Source organism: Sminthopsis crassicaudata, chromosome 5 (genome assembly GCF_048593235.1).
Source record: "Sminthopsis crassicaudata isolate SCR6 chromosome 5, ASM4859323v1, whole genome shotgun sequence".
NCBI classification, from domain to species: Eukaryota; Metazoa; Chordata; class Mammalia; order Dasyuromorphia; family Dasyuridae; genus Sminthopsis; species Sminthopsis crassicaudata.
The window spans coordinates 50,847,632-50,864,213 of NC_133621.1; the positions used below are offsets into that span (position 1 = coordinate 50,847,632).

Sequence of the window (16,582 nt, forward strand, 5' to 3'; positions counted from 1 at the left end):
CAAAAAAAAAAACTGGATAAAAAAGTGGATAACTACTGGCTGAAGAATGGCTAACACATATTTAGTATGTGAAAGTAGTGAAATATTTGTGTTCTATAAGTAATAAAAATATAAGAAACTCAAAGGAATATTAACAGATGCAAGCTTAAATAGGCAGAACCAAAAGAACATGGGAGCCAGATTTGGAGCTATAAGAGTCCTCAGAGGCTATTGAATCCAACACTTTTACAGATGAGGAAACTGAGGCCAAAAGAGGTTACAGCTGATATCAGGGAGGATTTGAAGGCACTGACTGGGGCCAAGAAGATACACAAGTGCTATGGTAACCTAAATAAATACATCACTAAAAGGCAGTCCCATTCTGCCAAATTGTAATGACCAATCTTAGTCCTAGAAAAATGATGATAACATCCACTTATATTATCTCTGAAGAGCAGGGGGGCTACTATAATGAGGAATGGAGTATATTCATGGTGAGAGAGACTGTATTGGGCCTGTTCGTTTTGCTTAAATGTTTTCTTTGTAACAAGGACAAGTTCAATTGGGGAGGGGACTGGGTAAAGGAAAAAGGTTCAAGGGGTTAAGACTGGTGTAAAAATAAAAGGAAAGAATGAGTGATGGAGAAAAAATACTAAAGATAAGTCAATTAGTCTTGTATTGGTAGCTGCTATAATATGGAACACATTGTTTTATCAACATAAAATAAAAGAGCTCTGATTTACAAAATCATCTAATGTGAAACTGTAACACACAATAAAAATTGGCATATAATACAGGGATTATCTCCATTTCAGAAATGAGAAATCTAAGGATCAACAAGTTATTTATTTATTTTAGTTTTAATTTATGGAATAAAAAACATTTCTATAACACAGTATAATAAAAAGATGATTGCACATGAAACTATAAATCTATTATGTACGATTGCTATTTCTTTTAAGTATAAAATAAAGTTAACATGCAAATTTACTTCCCCCCCCTCTTCTGTCTTCTCTGTCCCAGATGGCTACCAGTAAAGATCAAAGAGTTTTGAAATGACTTGTCTACGATCACCTTGTGAGTTGTCATTAGGGAATTTACAATCAGCACAAAAGGTTTAAAGAGGAGTTTGTAATGAAGACATACAATTCTAACCACCCATGATAAAGGACTAACAAGTTTGATGCAATGACTTTGTTTATTCCAAGATAAAATTGCCTATAATAATAATAGTAATAATTAAATTTAGATGAAGAAAATAAAGCCAGTCCTAAAAGAAAACTCAAGCAACAACAGCATCTTTGTGAGGTCCAGATCATGCACTTCGAGCAATGAATGAAAACAAGTATATCTTCAATCATTTAGATTTTTCAAGGGAAGCTGGGCAAAACAGCTTCTTTCCGAAGAAACTAGTAAATGATGAAAAAAAAAAAAAAACAACTCATGTTTCCAGTTTGTCATCAAAATTCAGTGTCAAAGTCCATTATAAAAAAATCATAAAAGTCCTACAGCCCCAAAAGCATAAATGACAAAAATCCCAAATGCAGACAGTGCTCATTTGTTGTTTTGACATCACACACACATTGTTCACTGAGAACTCATCCCATAAGATAAAATAGTTCTTTGTTATTAGGTAGCCATTCTAAAGCATTTTTATTCTATATCATAAAAAACAAATAATGAGTAACTGAATTCCAGCAGCAAAGTGGATCAAGAGCCAGGCCTGGAGTCAGGAAGCTGTGGCTGTTCAGTCTTTCTGATTCCAAGGGCAGCACACTATACACTGTACCAGAGTCAAGAAAACACAAGTTCAAATTCTGCCTCAGATACTAACGAGCTATATGATCCTGGCCAAGTCCCCCAAATAAGCTATAAATGGAGCTGAAGAAGGAAATGGCAAGTTTACTTCAGTACCTTTTGCCAAGAAAATCTCAAATGTGGTTGAGAAGAATTGGACAAGACTGAAATGACTAAATAAATACCAACTTCCTTCTTGGGACAACACATGAGCCGAAAGCTAAGTGGGTTGTGTTTTTTTGACTCCAAACAAAATATTCGTCTTGATCACTGACGTTACTTAGTAGGGGTGGTGAATTACTTTTAGCTATTGCTAAAATCAAGACCTCTCTCAAGGAATAACAGCTTGCTACCATTACGTCTATTAAAAAACAGCGGACAATATTAGAGGTTCTGAAAATCTCGTGAACAAATGGCAAAATCATTGGATTCTGAGTAAAACTTCCCAAGAGGATTAAAATTAGATAACTCTTTTTTAAGACTCACTATTTAGTAATCACAGGCATACCCATATACACACAGTCTCCTTTTTCAGATGAGGAAAATGAGGCTGATAAAGGTTGTTTCCCCAGAGTCACACAGCTAGTGGGTATCTGAGTCACTGTGCCATCTTGTTGCCTCTCAACTTGCTTTTTCGTTCCTATACTTCATAGCAGGCCCCAGATAACATAAATCTGGCAGTTAATGATAAATATGTACAAGATCAAGATCAAGACCTACCACTACCTGAATCAAATAGTGAATTTCAGCAGGATTATTAATTTAGCTAAGATAACACAGTCACTAATATAGCTTCTGTTGCATGATGTCTCTTGAGACAGGTACCAAATTCAACAAAATTTTCTACAGAAAGCACACAAGGGCAAGGTGATCTTCTTGGATAGTAATAATAAACCTTCAGAAAACAGTTGAGTGACCAAGGGAAACTTCCCACTGTCTAGACTGCATTATTCTGCTTTATATCTTTTCCACAGATGGACCCAATTCCTTTCCATTCTATAAGTAAAATCTTTTTAAAGCCAGCAGGAGAGGTCTGTTTCTGTAAAAGGACAATGCTTTATGAGAACTGTTTCTAGCCTAACTCTTAGGTATATATGTGGGAAAAGTTTGGTAAATTATTAGCAAATGAAAAATGTTTCCTGAAGACATCTGTAACTTGTTTTGACAACAATATTTCAGGGAGCTTGCTATGTTTTAAAGTAAATAGTGTTTTAAAAGCAATAGTTTCTGTTTGGATTTTGGAGAATAAAAATATGTATAGATGATTTGTTATTTTATTAGGTATCATTTTTGTGTTTGCATTATCTGTTAAAGCATGACTTCATATTTTTAAAAATTTTTCTCAATCATTGTCATAAAAACACACATGCATGCGCAGATATGCACACACATAAAGCCCACAGTTCTTAGTTACTATTCACAAACAACAAACCAGATAAGAACAAAAGCAGTTCTGTTCAGTACAAAATCCTCCTATGGAGAGACAAGGAACTCCCAATCAATTATTTCCAAGTTATGACTTTCTCATCTATATTTTTATGACATTCTATATCTTTGATACTTTCTCTCATTTTTCTTTCCTTTCACCAGGTTCTAGCAAATTTTTCCACAATGAAGACAAACACATTTGTCAAATTCTAATTAGTTTCAAAAAGAAGCTGACTTTTTGACTGAAAAAGACAGAAATATAAGATAATTTAAACTACACCAAGTCACTTTAGGCAGCAATGTCTGACTCTTTGTGACTCCTTTGAGAGTTTTCTGGGCAAAGATACTGGAGTGGCTTGCCCTTTTTTTCTCTAGCTCATTTGACAGATGAGGAAACTGAAGTAAATAGAGTGAAATAACTTGCCCAAGGTCACATAGGCCAGATTTCAAGTCTAGCACTATATTCATAGTCACCTAGATGCCCCAAATATATAATAATTTATAACAATATCAGCTAATATTCACATAGAATTTAAGGTTTGAATGATGCTTTACAAAAATTATCCTACTTTATCTTCACAACAAGCCTAAGAGATGGATGCTATCATTAGCTGCATTTTATAGATGAAGACATTGAGACGATAGAAGCTAAGTGACTTACGGACCAGAGACACATAGATAATGGGTGTCATCGGGGGCAGGAGATGAGATCAGGTTTTGCCTCTATCCACAGCAACACTTGTTAGGAGACTCGCTGAAGATGTCCAGGGCAAAAGGTTATGGGAGCCTCAATGCCCATGTGAGTGGACTGATGGAGGGAGTCAAGGATTGAATGTGCAGCAGCAGAATCAGCCTCCACAACTAATCAGATATCTGAAGTGAGGAGGAGAGGATTCTGGAATGACTCTGAGGCTGCAATGAGTCGCTGGCGGGAAGATTGATGAGACCCTCCAAAGGAAATGGGAAGTTCAGAAGAGGCAGATCTGAGAGCGGAAATGAGCTCTGTTCTAGAGATAGTGAGTTTGAAATGCCCACAGGACACTGAGTTAGGAATGGTAAAAGTTCTGAAAACAGATCTCTCACTAATAAATGTATGCATGAAGGAGGGATTATATATACTCCCCACAATGCACACACACACACACACACATATATATATATATATATATATATATATATATATATATATATATATATATATAATATACACACATACTACAGAGAGAGAGAGAGAGAGAGAGAGAGAGAGAGAGAGAGAGAGAGAGAGAGAGAGAGAGAGAGAGAGAGAGATATGAGCGTACATCGATATTAGGGGGAAAGGGAAAGGAAAAAAGGGGCCACAGCAAGAAAGATCATTTGGCCAGGTCTAGACACAAATAAGAATATTTCAAGATCATGGTGGCAGAATGGATAGAGTTTGGAGTCTGGAAGAACTGAGTTCAAATATGGCTCAGATATTTACTATGTCACTTAAGTCTGTTTGCTTCAATTTCCTCATCTATAAAATGAGCTGGAGAAGAATATCTCTCCAGTACTTTTGACAAGAAAAATCCAAAACATGACTGAAATGCCTGAATAACAATAGTAAGATCACGCCATTTAGAATTTGGAAGAACCCTAAATTTTTTCTATCTTAGCCCCTTCATTTTACAAATGAGAAAACTTAGACATTTGTTCTATAGAATGGAATCTTCTAGATAGCAGGGATTGTTTCACTTTTATCCCCAGTGTCAAGTATATAGTAAGCATTTAATAAATAAGTGCTTGTTGAGTTATTTATTAATTGCTCAAGGTCTCAATCTATCCCATGGCAGTGTTGGGAAGAGAACCAGACCTCCTGATTTCCAGTGCAGTTGCTCTGATGACTCATACATAGGTCTTACAATCTTGGGAGAGTGATAAAACTATTGAGAAAAAGAGGGAAGTCAAAAATAGGACCTCAGTGAGCGGGATACAATAATTCCAGATGATAAATTTCAGTTTTGTGTAAGTTAAGTTTGATACCAGGGGACCTTTGTGAATTGTTCCATTGATCTACAAAGATAAGATATCAGTGTTCAGGAAACAGATCACGCCTGGAAACTCAGATAATATGAAAAGAATCCTGGCCTGGCTGGCAAGACTTACCTAGATGTTAGCTCTGGCAAGAAACTCAGATAACAGAAAAAGAATACTGACCTTTGTTGGTTCAAGTTTCTAAACTCGAATTTTGAGTCAGCTGCTAACTCACTGACTTTGGATTAATCACTGCTCTCCCACCCCACCCCCTTTTCTGGGCCTCCTGTGATCTTATGAGTCCCTTCTAACTAAGAAATGTCATGATTCTATATAGATCTGTCATTCTTCCAGAGAAAAGATGAAACTGTGAAAAACTTTTGAGTTCCTTGAGGTATTACAAGTCAAGAAAAGGAACAAGAGAGCTGAATTTTGGGCAGCACTCCTCAGCAAGGAGGAGAAAGAAGAGGAGTTAGCAGAGGAAAGAGAGAGAGAGAGACTAGCAGAGAGGGAGGTGGATTATTTTAAATGCAAAAGGTGAGTTAGCTATTTCAGGGAAATGTGGGGGGAGACTCCACTTCTAAAAGGGAAATGTGGTTTTTTAAAAGTTTTTATTCTTGACTAATAATTTCTTAAAGACAAATATATAACTACACTGCATGATTAGAATCCTTCAGCTAGTATTTGTTCATTCCTGTCACTCAACATTTATGAAGCACCCTCTGTATGCCACATATAAGTGAATGTCATACTATAAAATTTCTAAAGAAAAGAACCAGCTGTCCTTCTGGGAGTTGGTATTTTATAAAAAAGATAACTTTTTATTTATAAGGCTGTTGATTCTAAATTTACAAATTGATGTAGCAAGGCTGTTGGCTTCATGTTCTGTTAGAGTCATACTTTCTCAATACCAAGTACTTATGTCACTGTGTGTATAGCATATGGTCCTTTTATAAAACTCGGCCAAACTGTATTCTTATCCATTTTACAACAATATTAATTTATCACTCTGCAAGATAATAGCATGGCGGAAGGGAAAGGCCACTGACTCTGAAATTACAAGGAATGGGTTCAAATCCTGCTTTACCTGGATGAACTTGACTAATAACAAATTGATCAGCAAGTCTTCATTAATCATCTATTATGTAGTAAACACATAGTAGGAATGCAAATTCAAACATTCCTATATGGAAAGAGTTTATATTCTATTGAAGAAGACTACATATAGGAATGGTTTCATTTTTTGCATAATATACATATACATATACATGTATATGCATATAAGTATATATGCATATACATGTATATGCATATAAGTATATATGAATGATAAACAATATATATGTATGTAAATAAAAAATAAGTAAGTGAATTAACACAAATTATTCAAAGAAGTTAGTCATTTTTGGAGTGAGAAATAATTCATGCACAAAATGGAGGAGTTTTCTTCTCTATGAGAAAGCATTCCAGGCATGGGGCATGACCAGTGCCAAGGTCTAGCGACAGGAGATGGATGTGTCATAGGAGAAACAAAGAAAGGGCCAGTGGATGGATTATAAAATGCAAGAAGAGCAATATCCAATGAGGCTAGAAAGGGGTTGGGACCAGATTATCTAAGTCTTTAAAAGCTGAACAAGAGTTTTTGAAGAAGCAATTGAAAGTCACTGGATTTGATTGAGTTGAGAAGTAGGGCATTACACAGTCAGATCTGTGCTTAAGAAGGATAAGGTAGTAGTATAGGAAGGAGAAGGAAATGGCAAACCAATCAGGATCCACAGGGTCATAAAGAATTGGACACAACAACAACAAAGTATGGGAAGAACTGGAATGGAGAAAGATGGGGCAAAAAATCATTTAGGATACTGTTATAATAATCTAGGGGAAGACTTGATGATGGCTTGAGTGAGAGCAACTGTGTAAGTAGAGAGAAGGGATCAGATGTAAGAAGTTACAAAATAAAAATGATAATATTTGATGACTGACTGAATATGTCTCGGATGGCAAAGTATGGAAACAGAAAATGCTTAAAGATTGGAAGGATGGTGGAGTATTGGACAGCTAAGTTTGGAAGAGAGGAAAGTTTAGATGGGTTTGGTTTTGAACATTGGAATTTAAGACATTGTTGGGAAATTCATTTTAAAAGATACAACTAGCAATTAGTGATATAGGGACCCAAACTGAGGAGAGAACCTGGGGCTGATGAACAGATCTGAGAGTCACCTGCATAGAGATCAGAGTTAAACCCATAGGAAAGAATGAAGATACCTTGTAAGATTGAAGAGGGAGAAGAGAATGGAACCAAAGAACAGAATCTAAGGTAACTCCTATAGTTAAGGACAGTAATATGGAGGATAATCCAATAAAGAAACTGACTTCTCTGGGTCTTAGTTTCCTCAGGTATAAAATGAAGAGATCTGTAAAGTTTCTTCTAGTTCTAAATCTATGACACCACCATAGATTCTATCATAGATGATCCCTTCTAGACCTATGAACTTTTGGTTCAAGTTTTGATCCCAGTTTAAGCTTTGGATTGTGCAAATTACCCAATTTCCATTGGGAAATGTATATATATGTATATGGGCCTGTATTCTGGCAACCCAAAGTTTACTGTTATTTATTTCTGCCCTTTGATTGGTAACTATCACATTCTAAGGAAAGGGCAAATACTTATTCACTAATGATAACAAAAAATTTAGAAACAGGGAATTCTGTCACAAGGCAAATTCAAGGTCATAAATGATGATTCTGAAGGTCCAAGTTTTTTAAAACATGACATTCCACTTAGTAATAATTTTGCTTCCCTGGGTTCCCTGATTACAGAAAAGGAAAATATAAAAAGTAAATATTACACAAAATTAACTCCTAAAACCATGCAATAGACTTTGATCCCAAATTCCCAGATACCTTGATGTGTTTGGGAGGAATTCTTTCACCTGGCTAGCAAGGAATCCCAGCAGACCTCTGTTAATTCCAAATGTTGCACCTTCCTATACTGTGATACCAGGTGTTTTATTTAGCTAGCTATTTTTAACACAACTTTAACAAAATAAAGTAGGTTAAGTAATTCCCAAAGCATCTTATATGACTTGGCATATTCTTTATGAAGTGATTCCACAGAAGATCTAATTCCAATTGATCAATGATGAACAGAATCAGCTACACAAAGGAACTTGGGGAAATGAGTGTGAACTGTTTGCATTTTTGTTTTTCTTCCCAGGTTATTTTTACCTGCTGAATCCAATTCTTCCTGTGCAATAAGAGAACAGTTCAGTTCTGCACACATTTATTGTATCTAGGATATACTATAACATATTTAACATGTATAAGACTGCCTGCCATCTAAAGGAAAGGGTGGAGGGAGGGAAGGGAAAAGTCAGAAACAGAAGTGAGTGCAAGGGATAATGTTGAAAAAATTACCCATGCATATGTTCTGTCAATAAAAAGTTATAATAAAAATAGTTATAGATATAAAAACGTGATTCCACAATGCTCATTAAGATAGCCCAAGCCCCAGTTTAAGAAAGAATGAGATTCATGGAAACACCCCAAATGCCAGGATTTGGCTAATACTCTCACTTTACTGAGGGGACAAAGTAGTCAGTAGTACTCTATCTGCAATAATAGCTCCATTCATTAGTTAACCAAAAATAAGTTATAGATCACACAGATCTTGGTAGCTAGTTCTTAAGGCCCACCTCTGACCCTTTGGCAAATGGACAATTTGGTATGAAAATTATGCAGCATGTATTTGCACAGTCTATCAGCCTCTCCTGTGGAGGTGCTTACTTCGGTGGCTTTGGGGAATATGATGATTTTTCAGGAAGAAATACATAAAGGTATTCCACTCCACACTCAAATCCATTCCAACATATCCAGGCTGCTGAGCATAGAAGGCCTGAGGGAGAAGTTAGAAATAAAAGCCTTAGAATGTGAGACTAGGTGAGGTGGTTTTTCCAAACTGAACTGCCAAGCATTCAAACTCTACTGCAGAATGAAACTTCAATTGTTTGAATGCTAAATTTATGTTTGCCTGGAAAACTATTTTATGCTCACATGAAAGAACTCAGTATCAATTGTGAGATGGGAGAGACAGGATTGCCCTGCATGGCATGCCAGAATCAAGGAAGAAGCTGTGCTTAATGAGCAATGCAGAATTGTTGTACTTTAAAAAAATCGTGAGATGCACAGATTTAGAGAATTCATCCCAAATGTTCATTATGGACTCTTGGTATTTGACCTGTGTAAAGCCTATCTAGCTCAATCATGATCTGACATACAGTTCGTTGATCCTAAGCATCACAATGTCATCTAGGTCAAGGAACTACAAATGAGGTGTAGTTCCATTTCACAGGATCTTAGAGAAAGGGCTGTAAGGGACCTTAGTGACCACTGAGTCCTGACTCCACTTTAAAAGGTCACAGATGCTGAACTTACATAATTTGAAAGTTGACTGGCCCAAAGTAAATCTCTTGAGTGTTTCTGACAAAAGCACCTGGATGAAACTTAAAAAAAAAAAAAGGTAAATCATGCCCCAACTTTACAGCAAATTATGGGGAATGTAATGAAATGGAAAGAGGACAGGGTTTGGAGCCAAAACATCCAAGTTTGAATCTCAGATCTGCTACTTAACTGTGGCAAGTCACCTTATTTCTCTGATCCCCAATTCCCATATTTGTGAAATGAAGTTAGACTGAATCACTACTAATGTTCCCTCCCAGCTCTGATGACCCAGCCCAAAACATAACAAAGTTGGACTCCACTTCTGAGCTGAGAAAATCTGTAGCTGGGATCCTGGGATCAACAACTTCATTACCAAGAAAATTGATAAACATTTGTCTAAAATGACTTTGTGAGGCTGTGATGTATTTTATCGAATCAATCAGTTTATGATGACCCACTTGTAATGTGATCTTATGTCTTAAGAGGCTGACATTTACCCACCCACCTACTCATCCTTTCATCTATCTTTCTGTCTCCAAGTCTGTCTCAAGTCCTAGATCAAGCTCTTTCTAGCCCTGTCTAAATCAAGGAGAGTATGTATACACATACACATCTCCTCAGGAATATGTAAGACTAAAACTAAAACATTGTTTTAATGGTTCCCCTGAAACAAATACTCTTTGCTTATAATCCTATAAGAGTTGTGTCTTTAGATGGGCCAGGTTCATCAATTTCACTAAAAGATGTTCCACATGCACTTTTCATCTTCAAGAATTCTAATTCTTTTTTTTCTTTTTTTTTTTTTTTTTTGCTTCTCCATGTTTATATTTGGACCCCTGGCTTAATGGACAGAATATACTTTGCTCTTTTATGCTCACTGTGACATTAAAATTGATTTTGCTTTAAAAAAAAGAATATCCAAAGTCTTCCTTTAAATAACTTTTTAGAACAATTTTCAATGCCTCTTGGGAGCTGAAGCAAAAGTATCTGATAACAACTGTAAGAGAAACACTAGTTTTAAAAACAAAAGCAGTGCAAATTGGGTTATCAAAAGAGCTGGCTTCAATTTTCCTTTTTAAAAAGAATATATTTTCTTTTTTAAAAATTTAAGTTCAAAAACAATTTTCAAAGACCATAGATTTAGAGCTAGAAGAGACTTGGAAATTAATCTAGTCTACTTCCTTCACTTTTTTTTTTTTTTTAATTTGGCAAGGCAATTAGTATTAAGTGTCTAAGCTGGGACTTGAGCTGGAGGATCCTGACTCCAGGGCCAGTGCTCTATCCACTTCCACATCTAGCTGCCCCAATTCCTTCATTTTTCTGACGAAAAACTATGGAAAAAAGAAGGTCAAATGGACAATCAAGATGAGGCAGATAGTAATGGGAAGATCAAGGATTTGAACCTTAATTTCCTGACCCCCAAAGTCCAATGCTCCTTCCATTTAAACACTTTATCATTCCCATCACAGCATTTCAACCTGGTTGGTAGATTAAGGATAAGCAAAAAGATGAGAAACTGGAAATTCCCCTTCCTTAAAGAAGGGCACCATGGCTTAACATCTGTCTTGACACTAGTTCCTGATGTAACTATGTGTTTAGTCACTAAACAAGCAAGGATAGGGAAATAAAGAAATGAAAACTTGCCCAGGTAATAATAGCTCCTAATGTGTGTTCATTTCAGTTACTGGGTTTCCAAGATAGCTGTATTACACACCCTGTTCACATATCATAGCAGAAGATATACAAAGTTATTACACGAAGATCATCTTGGGAACTTTACAGCAATATGATATTTTTAATTACTTTGTTACATATGGAATCTGATTACCAGGAAATAACTCGGAAATAAATGTTTAGACTTAAGTCAAGGATGAAATTTACAATGGATTCTTCATAAAACACCAACAGAACACACATCATTCTTTAATCAGCTGCTATCAATTACATGTCTATTTGTTTCTCTACACTTGTTACAAATATAAAAAAGAACATTTCCTTTGTCCTTTAAAATGGAAGGCCTTGGGTAATTAGTAAAAGACCAATTAGTACAAATATATCTAAAGTCCTTATATTTTATACACATATATGTATGTATGTATGTAATGAAAATCACAGTGAAAGACAGTTCCAGTGAGCAGAATCCTTGACAGATCAAATAAGGTTCTGTGTACAGTGAAGTGTAGGTGAAATACAACCTGAAGTCAGAGTCCTCTGTGGCTACTGGGGTAACAGGCCCACTTCCGTAGCATCTCCTGGAATCAATTTTTTCAGTTATAAGCTAAACCAACTGGATAACCTCTAAAATACCTTTCACTTCTAACTATCTCATCAGCCAGCCACTTACCTGCACCCATATATTCCTAATCTTCTTAAAGTGGAAACCTAATTTGATAACCTGTGGATAAAAATCAAAGCAAGAGGCTGCTCCAAGCAACACGGAGCATGCTCAGATTGCCAGCCTCTCTTACACACTTTAGTAACAACATAACACCAGCAGATTGTATCCAGGGCCTCACTGTGACAAATCGGAGGGACAGGCTCTCAGACCTTCAGTCCAGGCAATGCTGAAGAAAGCTGGCTTGAATAAGGCAGAGCTCTCTCTTGTGTCTCACTCTCTGCCTCTCTTCTCTGTCTGTCTCTCCTTCTTTTCCTCCTTTTTTCCTCCCCCACCCCAAGACTTGTCACACACAGAGAAGACAGGGGAAGGGAGAAATGCCATCTCCCAACAGAAATAATCTGGGGGGGGGAGGGTATTTCCCATCTCTCAATGAGGGGGGACTGGGCGGCCTGTCCACTACAGGTGCTTTTTTAGGTTGAAATGCTGAGCACAAATTTTCTGCTTCTCTGGAAGGGAGATCCGGGACCCAGAGCCAAGCAGTCCCGGGGGCTGGGGAAGAGTGAGATACTCCGGCCCTAGCATCAACCCACGCTTTCTGTTCAAAGGGCAGCCCCAGGAGAGTTGGGTGAGGCTCCTCTAAAAGAGGGCAAGCAAAAGGACTCATCTGGATTTCTCCAAATTAAATGTTATCTTTAAAACAAAGGACGAGCTTGTCATTTGACTGAGGCAACCGCTTGAACCCGGAGGCAGAGAATTTAAAGAGGCTAAAATTTCTAAAAGTTGGTTAGGGCTTCCCTCCTCCCATTTTTTCCAATGGGGGGAGGATGAGGAGGGGGAAGGGTATCGATTCCTGTATCTCCAAGGGAATCACGGAGGGTCCAGAAAAGATGCCAGATGAGCAGGGGAAAGAAAAACCCTAGAAACTTTCCAGAGCTGCCAGATCGCTTTATTCTGGGCTACAGAGCAGGGGGACCTACAGCAGCCGACGCCGCCGCCGGGGCTGGGGGAGGGGGTGCGCGGGACGGGAAGAGAACTGATCCCAGAGGGAGCCGGGGCCGAAGGGTGTGCCCTGGCTCTCCCCAGGAAAGAGAAAAGAAGTCCGGGAGGGATTAGGGCTGAAAGGCGGAGAGCCTTCTAATCTCGACAATCTTCCCAGTCGCTCGCACCAACAAAAGAGCCCGAGGCCGGCGTCCGCTACCCGCCCCCTCCTCGATCCCACCAGTACCACCCCCCAGGCCACCTTTCTGGCACCTAGCCTACCATGGGGGGAAGGGGGGACAGAACAGAAAGGGAGGTGAGATCCCTTCTCCTCTCAATAACCCAGAAGAAGGAGAGATGGGCGTGCTGGTGTGTGCTCTGTGTGCCTGCATGCACTCGGATCAATGCAACCAGCCCTCCATTTAGGCAACAGCAGCAGCTGGCTTCCCCCCTCCCCATTTTATCCCCTCCCCTCCCCCAGCCGGGAGCGTCTGCCCCTGGGGCACCCCGGCCCTCGCCGCAGCGAACACAATGAAGCCCCCGGACCCTCCCCCTTCTGGGCGGCCTCCGCCTCGCCTCCGCAATCTCTCCGCCGGCACAAAGCGCCCCCCGCCCCGGCCCCCGGCCCCGCACCGACCTTGAGCCCGGGGCTCCCGCAAGGTCTTGGTCACCGCTTTCCACACGTTGCAGCCCAGGAGGCAGAGCAGCAGCAGCAACGCCGCGGACCTGCTCATTGCCGCCCGCCGCAGCAGCAGCCCCCGGGCCGGGGAGAGGAGGCGGCGGCGGCGGCGGCGGGGATGGAGGCGGCTCGGGCTCGGGCTGCGGCTGGGGCTGCGGCTCCTCCCGCCGCCCGCATCGGGCGCCTCGGGCCCGGGATGCTGCGGCCGCTGCCTCCGCTGCTGCTGCCGCCGCTGGTGCTGCTGCTGCTCCGGCTCCCCGAGGCGGTATTGTGCGCCCTCCTCCTCCTCCTCCCGCCGCCGCCGCGGGCCCCCGGGCTCCGCATCCCACGGGCTCGCCCGCCCGCTAGCTCGCTCGCGCCCCGCGCCTCCACACACTGCTGGGTTTCCCTAAAGAGTCGCCGCCGCGGCGGCGGCGGCGGCGGCGGCGGCTCCACCAACTATTTAACCCCTTCCTGGCCCCGGCGTCTCCCTCCAGCCTGCGCACTCAGGCGCGCACGCGGGCTGGCTCGCCCCCGTCCCGGCGCGGCCTGGGAACTGGACTCAGGATGCCACCTGCCGGCCGGAGGCGGGGAGGGGGCTGAGGCCGAGGCTGGGGGGGGGGGGGCGGGGGAGAGGGCGAGGGGCGAGGGGCGAGGGCGTGAAGAGAGCCCCTCCCCCTAGCTGGCCCAGACATGGAGCCTCGGGCCACAAATGGCCGGGAGTCACGCCGGAGTTCCCCATGGCTCTCTGAGCTGGCCTGAGACCCGAAAGGGGTCTTGGAGGTGATGAAGGCCAACCTCCCGCATCACAACGGCCACGATGAGTGAAGCGACTGGTCCAGAGTCAAGCAGCCAGGAACAGTGGGATTTGAACCCGCTCTTCTCCTCTCCAAGCCCCTCTCCGTTACACAAAGTTTGCTGCTCGCTGAACAAGAGGTTGCTACCTGGTTTCTGGTTTTTGTTTTTTGTTTTTTTGTTTATATTTTAAAATCATTCAATATCCATGTTTTCTACATAACTAGTTTCCTTTGTGATCTTTTGTAGATTTTCATAGGAATCCAAATCAGAGGAGAGATAGAGACAGAGAGAGAGAGACAGAGACAGAGAGATAGAGAGACAGAAAGTTAGTTAGAAAGTGAAAGACCTTTAATCTAGATGCTAAACGCTTAGAGAGGAGACCAGGATATTGTTTTGCATTTCCTTACCCACCTTTATAATGTCCCCAGGAGAGATTAGAGACTTGAATTTAAATTTAAGTGGGCAATAGAATTCTAATTCTAATCCTTTTTGCACCTGTCATTAATCGCGTTAGTGAACATTTGTTGATGGAGCTGTTAAAAGACATTTCCAGGACTAATAGTTTCTGGATATAAACTCCCAGATCGAGATTTGGGAATGTAATTAAAGGTCATCTAGTCCACCCCTTTCATTTTACAAATGAGGAAACAGACCAAAAAGATCACACAAATAACTGGAGAAGGTAGGTTTGAAACTAGTTCCTCGGACTCCACATTTCTAAGGTTTTGGGGTCAATATACACTATTTAGAGTAGTAACAATTTATTAAAAACAAGATAAACTACGAGCAGTTTAGTGGATAGAGCACCAGTCCTGAAGTCAGGAGGACCTGAGTTCAAATGTGACCTCAGACACTTAACACTTCCTAGCGTGTGACCCTGGGCAAGTCATTTTACCCCAGTTGCCTCAGCAAAAAAAACAAAAAACAAACAAAAAAAAAAAACAACAAACAAACAAACAAAAAAAACCTAGATAAGATACCCTATATGAAGTCAATCTGTTTCAAGAACACTGGGTCAGTAGAAGGGTCATGAGATCATAAATTAAGAGCTGGAAGGGACCAATTATTAACATCATTTTATTAACTGAGAAGCAGCACACTCAGTACTCACCCTACCAGGTACAGGATGGAATATGACCCTTATCCAGTTAACTTGCAATAGACAAATTATAAAGGCAGCCACAATGCAATAAAACTAGGCAGCATAGGACCTACAATGCTCTAATATGTTACCATCAGCAGCAGAGGCATAATGATTGCAAATTGTGCATTTGTGGGGAAGGGAGAGAAAAAAAGATTGAGCCTTACTTAACTCGATGGTGAAACAAAAGCAAAAAGTGAGTATTTCCCTGATCCCTGGCCTACCTAGTTTAAGCACAGTGTACTTAACTACTGATTATGTCATTATCAAAGTGAGGCTTGAGAAAAGAACAATAAAATAACTGCCACTTAGTATTCGAAGAGGTATTATTTATATACATTATCTCATTTGTTCCTTCACACAAAACCTATGAAACATGTAATGCAGGTCCTGCTAATCTTATTTTACAGATGAGGAAATTTAGGTTCAGCAGAGTTAAGTATCAGAGGTAGAGTTTGAAACAAAGTTCTTCCAGAGGGTATCATAATGCCCCTGAACTGACACAGAACAAATCCTTCAAATTCTTATATCTGATCATTACTGCCTAACGCATCCCTTGGTTTCTGGAAATCTTCATGAGAAAAATAAATGTTGACAGTTCTTGTAGAAGTAAAATTCTAATCTTGAGGGGAAAAAAGATTAAACTCTTAAACATCTCTCCCATTGTTAAAGATCCAGATGAAATTTTGAAGGAAACCCAAAAGAAAGTGGGGTTATTTTCAAGATGGCTTCCTTTCATTTCACATTTCTTAGCAGAAATAAAGAGTGGAATTTTGGGGACAAAGATCTTATGAAAAGAACACTGAATCTGCAGCTAGAAAAGATCTAGATTAAAAGTCCCCTTCCCTCAATTTGCAATTTATTATGCAATTTTAGTCATGTCACATAAGGCTCAGTTTCCTCATCTGTAAATTGGTATAATCATATGAAATACTTATTACTTAGGGTCTTAGATTTAGACCTGGAAGGAGAAATGAAAAAAAGATGTAGACAGAATGATTGGGCAATAGATGGACCTGTGACCATTTAA

The 16,582-nt window shown here is 40.0% G+C and overlaps 1 protein-coding gene across 1 annotated transcript in view; it reads right to left on the bottom strand.

Annotated features, from left to right (window-relative positions):
• The window catches only part of FAM171A1 (family with sequence similarity 171 member A1), a 172,955-nt gene extending 159,139 nt beyond the window's left edge, over window positions 1–13,816 (bottom strand). Inside the window, exon 1 of the mRNA XM_074266670.1 lies at window positions 13,593–13,816. Coding sequence (XP_074122771.1) covers window positions 13,593–13,689 — 97 coding nt within the window. The 5' untranslated portion in view covers window positions 13,690–13,816. The remainder of the gene's footprint in view (window positions 1–13,592) is intronic.
• Window positions 13,817–16,582: the final 2,766 nt, after the last annotated feature.